The sequence below is a fragment of the Phoca vitulina genome, unplaced genomic scaffold (assembly GCF_004348235.1).
Source record: "Phoca vitulina isolate PV1807 unplaced genomic scaffold, GSC_HSeal_1.0 scaffold5, whole genome shotgun sequence".
Lineage (NCBI taxonomy): Eukaryota > Metazoa > Chordata > Mammalia > Carnivora > Phocidae > Phoca > Phoca vitulina.
The window spans coordinates 802,991-812,524 of NW_022589708.1; the positions used below are offsets into that span (position 1 = coordinate 802,991).

The 9,534-nt window shown below is 47.1% G+C and overlaps 1 protein-coding gene across 1 annotated transcript in view; it reads right to left on the reverse strand.

The window, feature by feature from the left end:
* CUL4A (cullin 4A) overlaps nucleotides 1–9,505 on the reverse strand; it is a 44,651-nt gene extending 35,146 nt beyond the window's left edge. Inside the window, exons 1-2 of the mRNA XM_032402572.1 lie at nucleotides 9,305–9,505; nucleotides 8,335–8,450 (exon numbers count right to left, since the gene is read on the reverse strand). Coding sequence (XP_032258463.1) covers nucleotides 8,335–8,450; nucleotides 9,305–9,467 — 279 coding nt within the window. The 5' untranslated portion in view covers nucleotides 9,468–9,505. The remainder of the gene's footprint in view (nucleotides 1–8,334; nucleotides 8,451–9,304) is intronic.
* Nucleotides 9,506–9,534: the final 29 nt, after the last annotated feature.

Genomic DNA, 9,534 nt, shown 5'->3' on the forward strand with positions numbered 1-9,534 from the left:
CAAATTTCATGTACAATACCAGCATCTCATTCAATCCAAATGAGATACTAAAAACAATGTCGTTTTTTCTACTGACTAGTTTTGAACCATTTAAAAAAAAACATTGGGGACACACTGCATAGAAACAGTGTGAATCTAAATCTAACTCAAATACTATATTCCTGAGGAAATAAAGATAACTCAAGTTTTTATAAAGCTGTTCATTGTAGTAATACTTAAAACATTAATAGTCCCCATACTTAATGTTACAAGAATTGCTACATATTAACCTGAGTTAAATAAATACAGTAATCGCTGCTGTGAAATGCACCCATGTTTACAAAGGCTAAAGGAGAACCGGCAAGGATGACATTAAAAAGGACAACTTGTTTTTTAGCAGGTTTATTATCAGTGTACCACCACCACCATAGGAAAGGCCCTATTTTGTCTTGCTCTAGAAATAAAAGCTCGTCTACATTGTGCTGAAATCCCTGATTTCTTTCTCAAACTTTGCAATTCCTTCACTTTGTAGTCCTGTCTTTGTAATTCAGAGATCTATCCTTTTCCTTCTTAAGAAACCCAAGATAACCTGATGACAAATGCTTTTGCTCCAGTAAGTTAGTCATTAGGGGATCCCAAAAACATAATTATCATGAAATGTTTTTAATGTAATACACAAAGAAAACTATCTTCTTTGGTAAAAATCAAGATAAGCTTAGTATGTCCTTCATAGAACAACATCTCACTGAAGGAACCACTTTGCTCTAATTCCTGAAGCGGGAGTCAATGTCCTCAAAACAGTCTTTCCCCAGTTGTGACATGCTGTCACTGTTGATTTTAGAACCCTGTTTCTCATCCTACTTGGACATACTGTTTACCCGAAGCACACAGATTTATTTTGTATTTAAGACTGAGAATTTGGGGGCCTCTTACCACCACCAGGCAAACCCAGAGGAGCCAGGTTTGCCGTGGGCGCTGTCCCTTCTCCGAGTCTTTGCTGAGTCACTGCTGGCGTCTTCATATTACAGGCACCACAGAGGGGCCGCCCCGCTCTCAGGGCCCCGCCAGCTTCTCTGTTACAGGAGCTCCACCACACAGAAGCCCCCCGCCCCAGAGGAAGTTTGCGAGATTTAACTAGTACTTTGGGATTTAGAAATGCCTTCTCTGGACTATAAAGTACTGAATCTGACCTGTACGGGGAGGATGCCTTTCACATTCGCCACGCACCACTCCTATTTTCAAGAGTCCTAACAGAGAAGAGGAATGTAACTAATCCAATGATTAGAGGCGGGCCAGCAGCACCTGTGTCAGGATAAAGGCGTCTTCCTTGCTCCCACTTAGCCGTGGTGGAAACTGCTTGTCTGAACCGCCCACAGCTCGGCTCTCTAATCCGAGTCGGCCAGGCCTCCACACCCAAGCCCTCCAGGCTGTTGTCTGTGTTAGCACAGCCCAGCGTGGCAGCCATCAAATGCCTGTTTATTTGCAGGGCCAAGCCCTCAGCCCTGAGCGCACTTGTCCCCTGGGGGCGGAACACCCAACAGGGTGTTAAAGTGAGCTGTGGGGTGGGGAGAAAGCACAGCATCGATGAAATGAGGGTACGTGGTTCTGGAAGATGATGTTTCACATAAAGGCCTTGAGGGCCAAAGCTAAGATTAGAGAGACAAAAGAGTAAAAGGAGCCATAGCGTGAGAAATCATAAAGGAGAAAAGCAGGCTGGCACTAACAACTATTTATGTAGATGAAGGGAAAATGAGAACTAACCCCCAGCTCTGGGGAAAATCACACGCCGGGCCAAGCCCTATAAAGAAAGGCGCACTGGCCGGGCCCACCGCAGAGCCCACTTCACAGCGAGACCGGCACATCGCCCTCTGACACACACACACTCGCGCACACGGGCGCGGCTCAGGGTGGAAGGCGGCAGCGTTACCCCCCGTTAAGCAATCACCAGTCCTGAAGATGGACCCTACTCAATGGCAGGCCCACTGAAAGGTGATGAGCTCACCACTTGGGAAGAAGGCAACGATGGGGCTCTATGCCACCAGGTTCCTACCTATAAGAAATGAGTAAAGATCGTAAAAATTCAATCAGAACTCAGATCTGAGTGGATAAATTAAGAGAGGGAAGTCCCATAGAACAAGGGCTTCCAGGAAAACCAGTACCAGTGTGGCCGTATCTACCAGCTCTGACTGCACTGCAAACTCCCCGTCCCAGGTGTCAGACGTAAGCCACCTCCAGAAACGACTGACCCTGGTGAGTGCGGACACCACTGACTTATGAAATCCTTTCTTTTTAAAATTTATTTGATACAGAGAGAGCATGGGCACAAGCAGGGGAAGCAGCAGAGGGAGAGGGAGAAGCAGGCTCCCCACTGAGCAGGGAGCCCGATGCGGGGCTCCATCCCAGGACCCTGGGATCATGACCTGAGCTGAAGGCAGACGCTTAACGACTGAGCCACCCAGGCGCCCCTATGAAATCCTTTTTATTAAGCCAAAGAGATTTGAGTTTGCAGATTCTCCTGTTTTTTGAAGAACTTATGTATTGAGTTCACTGTTAATTTGTTACTTTCTCAAATTGGTCCATCAAATAATGTGTTTATATGTGTCTACTATCCAGTCCTTTTCACTCTGTCTCATCCATTTGAGCCATTCTATTAATGCATTCAATACCTAAGTCCACATTTTCCTTCAGTAAATTATCACCAGGCAGGAGGATTTCAGAGACATTAGTCCGACTCGAGACAGCACAGCCTCCCTCAGAACAGCAAGTCCCCCATGACAGCTCTGTTTATGGGCATCAAAACTGCCTGAAATCAACATTAGCCCTTCTCTGAAACCCTTCTCGAAAATGCAGTCTTTAGTTTTCTGTTGTTTCATCAGGCTGACAAACAGGACTAAAACGTATAGACTGGAGACACACAAGATAAACTTTCTTCTGCAGGTAGTGATTACAGGTCTAAACTCAGGTCTTTAAAAACAGACTGAAAAAGGGCGCCTGGGTGGCTCAGTTGGTTAAGCGACTGCCTTCGGCTCAGGTCATGATCCTGGAGTCCCGGGATCGAGTCCCGCATCGGGCTCCCTGCTCGGCAGGGAGTCTGCTTCTCCCTCTGACCCTCCCCCCTCTCATGTGCTGTCTCTCTCATTCTCTCTCTCTCAAATAAATAAATAAAATCTTTAAAAAAAAAAAAAAAAAAAAACAGACTGAAAAGATCTATGCATTCAAAATATTCTCCTCCCAGCGCTGTAGGAGGGAAGTGACTGCGGACGGTGCATGTGTGTGTTTGTGAAGACTTTCCCATCACCACACTTTGAACCTCCCTCTTCACTGAACAGAGGGACAGGCAAACACAGGCAGACTATATAGCATACACACGGGGTGCTAGGTAGGCCTCCTACAGGGTCTATCTGGGTAAGGGATGCCCTGATGGGGAGAGAACTCCACTTTGGGAAAACTAATAAACATCAAAACATCCTGAAAATTTCCTCCCAAAAAAAAAAAAAAAAACCCAAAATAACTTTCATACTTTGGTAAGAATGGTTACTTTCACGTGAGATTCTTCGGCCAAGTATATACCACACCACCTCAGCAAAAACAGACTTTATTTTGAAACAACAGGTCAAATGCACTGCCTACTTCATCACAGATCAGGATAATACAAGCGGTCAATGACTACACAATGACGTCACTTACTATTTCTGTCCCATTTGCTTCCAAAAGATCTGAGCAGCTCATTCCATAGCCCTGTACTTGAACTCCCCGGGGAACATCTCTGTGAGTGGCCAGGAGCCTGCCTGTGCCCATGTCCCTTTGTAAGTCAATCAACTGATCCCCAGTGGGCTCTCTTGCGGTGCCTCCTAGAATGTGTAATCCCATTTTGAGGGTAAGCACCTCTGGCCCTCAGGGTCTCAAGACATGCACACGGACACCCAGGGCGTTTACAATAATATCTATGGCGACCATCACAACACATCCTGCTGGGTAAAAGGTACGGCAAGGTCATTCTACCAAGAAAAATAACGGGTCATCGATACCAGATAGTCAAATCTCCAGGAAAAGAGGACTAAGAAGCCCTACCTGCAAGGTATAATATTTTATTAAACTAAAAACCTATGAATTTAGACATTTGACAGGACTCCTACTTCTGGTCAAGATGAAATAAAGAGACTAGGCTAGCCCTTCTGCCTGAATTTACCAAAAACCACACAAAATATATGAGGGGCACCTGTGTGGCTCAGTCAGTTAAGGGTTCAACTCTTGATTTCAGCTCAGGTCATGACCTCAGGGTTGTGAGATTGAGCCCAGTGTTGGGCTCTGTGCTGGGCGTGGAGTCTGCTTTGCTTAAGATTCTCTCCCTCCCTGGGCGCCTGGGTGGCTCAGTTGGTTAAGCGACTGCCTTTGGCTCAGGTCATGATCCTGGAGTCCTGGGATCGAGTCCCGCATCAGGCTCCCCGCTCAGCGGGGAGTCTGCTTCTCCCTCTGACCCTCCTCCCTCTCCTGCTCTCTGTCTCTCATTCTCTCTCTCTCAAATAAATAAATAAAATCTTTAAAAAAAAAAAAAAAAAAAAGATTCTCTCCCTCCCTCTCTTTTTGCCCCATTCTGCCACCGCCCTGCCCTCTCTCTCAAAAAACAAAACAAAACAAAACAAAACTGAAACACCAGTTTTCAAAGCACTGCACATTGGCCTATGACAGACAGTGATCTCTGGGAGGTGGAAAACAAGCCCCAACACTCTGACTTCCTACATCCCTGTTTCCAGGCTGCGGAGCAGGTGCCGTGAGCTGAGGCTTCAGTCTCCAAGACGAAGGCCCAGAGGGAAGAGATCCGGCCAGAGAGGAGCCTGGAGATGAGCAGAGACCTCAAGTGTCTCCCTGAGGATTCAGCAGAGCACTGACCAGGACCTCTGTGTGAAGAAACTCAAGTTTAGAGACAACAGTGTCTGGTACCCAGAGGGGACCTGGAATAACACCTCCCCCCACATGCCAGAGTGGAAAATCACAAGATACTAGGCACTGAGTACTCATCCAGGAAGGTTTTGCCCAGCCGTGGGGCAATTAGCCTTGGACAAAATACTGCTCTAGTCCTGCCTAGCAAATCTTAATAGTAAGACTCTAAAAGATCAAACTGCTTCCAAATAATTTAATAGGTCTGCAGTGAAGCTCAGAATATTTACAGAGATACAAAAATATCACACTAATGAAAATTCACAATGTCTGACAATCAAAGATTATCTGACATGCAAAAAAGAAGAAAAACACAACCCTTAGTGGGGAGGAAAAGCAGTCAAAAGCGGCCTGGAACTGACACTAAAACAGCTTTTCTAAGTCTATTCTCCATGTTCAGAAGTTACCTAGCGACAGGGAAGGTACAGGAAACATTCAGAGTGAGCACCTGGAGAGAAAAACCAATGCACGAGACAAAAATTTCACCAGATGGCAGTCCTGGCAGATTAGACGTTGCAGAAGATTAGTGACCCTGAAGACATGAGTGACCTGAATAGTTCTATAGCCACTAAAGAAATGTGTAGTTTACGAGCTCCCCACTAAGACAGCCGACATTAACGATTCACTAGGAATTCTCTCAAACACTTAAGGAAAAAATACCAATTCTTTTTTTTTTTTTAAGATTTTATTTATTTATTTGACAGAGAGAGAGACAGCGAGAGCAGGAACACAAGCAGGGGGAGTGGGAGAGGGAGAAGCAGGCCTCCCGCCGAGGAGGGAGCCCGATGTGGGACTCGATCCCAGAACCCTGGGATCATGACCTGAGCTGAAGGCCGACGCTTAACGACTGAGCCACCCAGGCGCCCCGAAAAAATACCAATTCTATACAAAGTCTTATAGAAAACGAAATGGAGGGAATATTTGCAACTCTGAAACCAAATGCAGACAAATATAGTACAAAAAAACAACACAGCACTATCTTCTGTGATCAGAGATGTAAAAACTAATGAAATATTAGCAAAACAAATCCAACAATATATATAAAAAATAATACACCACTACCAAGTCAGATTTATCCGATGTCTGCAGGATGGTCTTACCATCTGAAAAGTCAATCAATGCAATAAACTGAAAAAACAAGAGTCGTATGATCATCTCAACAGTCATAGAAGAATTCATCAAAATCCAACAGGTACTTCTGGTAATTTCTCAGCAAACTAGGAAAGAAAGGAGCTCCCTCAACCTGACAATGGGTATTTTTGAGAAAACCACACCTAACACCATACTCAATGACAAAAGACTCTTCCCACAAGGAACAGCCGCCAAACAAGGGCGTCTGCTTTTACCACTTCTACTCACCATCATTCTGAAGGTTCTGAACGGGGCACGGAGGTAAGAGAAAGAAATAAAAGGCATGCCGATTAGAAAGGAAGAAACGAAACCATCTCTGTTCATAGGCAACATGACTGTCTATGTAGAAAATCTGATGGAATCTACAAAAAGCTACTAGAAGTGAAGTTAGCAAGAGAGCATACTAGAGCGATACATAAATAATCCTACTTCTAAATACTAGCATAAACCAGAAACTAAGTTATACTACTACTTATAACACCACCAAAAATATCAAACGCTTATGGGTACATTTCACAGAAGATGTACAAGACTTATATACTGGAACTAGAAATAAGTAAAAATCAAGGAAGACTAAACAGAGCTGTGCCTTGTAATCAGCTGGTAGGCGTGGAACCATCAAGACATCAACGTTCCTCACACTGATTGAGAATTTGACACAACCCTAATCAAAATCCTAGTAGACATTTTTGTGGAAATTGGCAGTCTAAAATTCATATGGAAATACAGAGGACCACTACACATGCACTCAAGTGGCTAAAACTAAAAAAAAAAATCTGATAATACCAAGCGTTAGCAAGAACATAGAAAAACTGGAGCTCTCACACACTGCTGGTACGGATAGAAAATGGTATAGCCATTTTGAAAACAGAAAATGTCCTAAAAAGTTAAATACACACTTCCCTTATGACTCTGAGACTCTACTTCTAGATATTTACCTAAGAGGGATGGAACACGTTTCCACACGAGATTTAGGCGTTAACATTCATAACAGCTTGATTCATAATAACCCCTAACTGGAAACCCAAATGTCCCTTACCCTGGTGAAAGGTGGCACCCATTCTCCCCAGCAACAAACAAACAAATTACTGTCACGCAGTAGGCCTGAGCGAAAGACGCCAGGTACAAACAACTGCAGGATATGGGTTCCTCTGATGAGACTCTAGAACCGGCAGAATGTACCAACAGAAAGGACATCAGTGATCTGCAAGGATGGGGTCAGGGGAGAGGAACAGACTCCTTGAAGTGATGTAAATCTTCTGTATTTTATTGTGGTGATGGTTATTTATACCTCAATATAAAACTTATTGAAGTACATGTTATATATATGTTATACCTTAAAAAGTTGATCAAAAAACATAATAAACTCACACAAACTTAATACAAAGAGGGCATGTATGTCCATCAAACTGTCAATAGTGGTCTTCCTTGGGTGGTGGGAGTATAGGTGGTTTTAATTTTCCCCTTTGTACTTTTTTGTAATCTCCACAATTTTTATAACATAAACACTTTTAGGCAAACAAAAAATTTTTACTTCAAGTCTCTTCATAGAAATTGTGGTATCATATTGTTACCTAAAACATAGGTGATAGACTAGTTAATGAATGCTATTCTTGAAAAATAAGATCAGGAAAAGCCAGTCTGCTGATAAACAGAATATGCAAAGTAATATTTACTTATGACCATTTATGTTAGAAATGGAACATCTTTAAATTAAACGTAACAAAATCTGTTTGCATATCTTAATTGCAATAATCACAAAACAAAATGAAGAGAAAAAACCTATGTTAACAAGTAAAACCGTAATAAGTGTCGTACATAACACAACGTAATTATAATGGTAATTTGTTGCATTATTTGGAAAATGATGAGAGTCATGTGGCTACCAAAAATGTATCTTTCTCCTGTAATGAGATAACTTTAAATATCTTTCCCGGTAGCATGAGCCCGAAAAATAAAAATCCCACAACCACCAGAAAACAAACACACTCAATGACTTGGGGGACAGGTGTCATAGGACTCCCACTCCTCTTGTAGGAGCGAGTCTCGCATTTCTAGGACATCCTTCACTACCGGCTCTGAAACAATACCGAGGACCACACCAGCCACGTCTGTGTCAGCCTCCACTGGAGTCGGGTAACTTACTCACACGTTACATCCAGGCACCCGAGTAAGGGAGTGGACACGACACCAGCCCTCAAGTCCTGCAGTTCTACGAGCATTCCGCATTCGGGTCCCAGTGCGAACCCCAACGACGTCTACCTTCCGCCACGGGCGGAGCCTCACCTGGTACAGCTCCTCCAGGTTGTATCTGATGGAGGTGCTACTTTGTATGGCTTTCACCGCCTCGTGAAGCTTCTGCCAGGTGTCCTGAGTGTAGTTGTCGGGCAATTTAGGTCTGTCTGTGAATCCAGATAGCACCAGTGAGGAAGAGCACCCACACGAAATCAGACCGACTTTAAGAAACACTCCACAGAAAGCACTTAAAAGGCACACAGGGAAGGAACACAGAAACGAGCTTTTCCCAGCATCGTATTTATCGCCGTCTTGGGTTACAGACTCCGCAGCCGAACCATCTGTTTCGCTGAAGGCGCTTAGTACCGAGAGGAGGGAAACACAGGTGCACAGATCTGCGTCTCACTCCGCAAGTCGACCTCGTGAACGTCTGGGTGGCACCAGTCACCGCGGGGCCGGGACAGCGGGTGGAAAGTGCAGGAAGGCCCGTTACACACGACGAGCTCGGGAGCGGCTCCGGTCCCGGCTCAAGGACGCGGCCGCGCTGCCCGCCGCCCACCGACTCCGGAGGCAGGGGAGCCCCCGCGCGGGCCCGAGGACCCCCACTGCTCCCCCCGGGACCGGCACTTCCGGCGGCCGGGGACCCCCCGCTCCCCGGGACCGGCACTTCCGGCGGCCGGGGACCCCCGCTCCCCGGGACCGGCACTTCCGGCGGCCGAGGATCCCCGCTCCCCGGACCCCCGGCACCCCAAGACCGGCACTTCCGGCGGCCGGGGATCCCCGCTCCCGGGACCCCTGCTCCCCGCCGCTCCCCGGGACGGGCACTTCCGGCGGCCCAGGATCCCCGCTACCGGGACCCCAGCTGCCCCGGACGGGCACTTCCGGCGGCCGGGGACCCCCCCTCCCCGAGACCCCCGCTCCCCACCGCTCCCAGGGACCCTGGCTCCCCGCCGCCCCCAGGACGCGCACTTCCGGCGGCTGGGGGCGCGGACCCCGCCCCGGCCGCCCGCCCCGCACCCACCTCGGAAATTCTTGATCACTAGTTTCTTGGAGCCGCCGCCGCCGCTGCCGCCGCCGGGCTTGGAGGAGACGGCGGCCGCGGCGAGGGACGCGGGTTTGGTGAGGCCGTTGGTGTGCCCGACGAGCGCCGACAGGGCGCCTTTCCTGGGGGTCTCGTCGGCCATGGCTGCGGCCGGGAAGCAGCGGGCGCCCCGCCCCGTCCCGCCTCCCCGGCCGCGCGGGCGGGCGGGC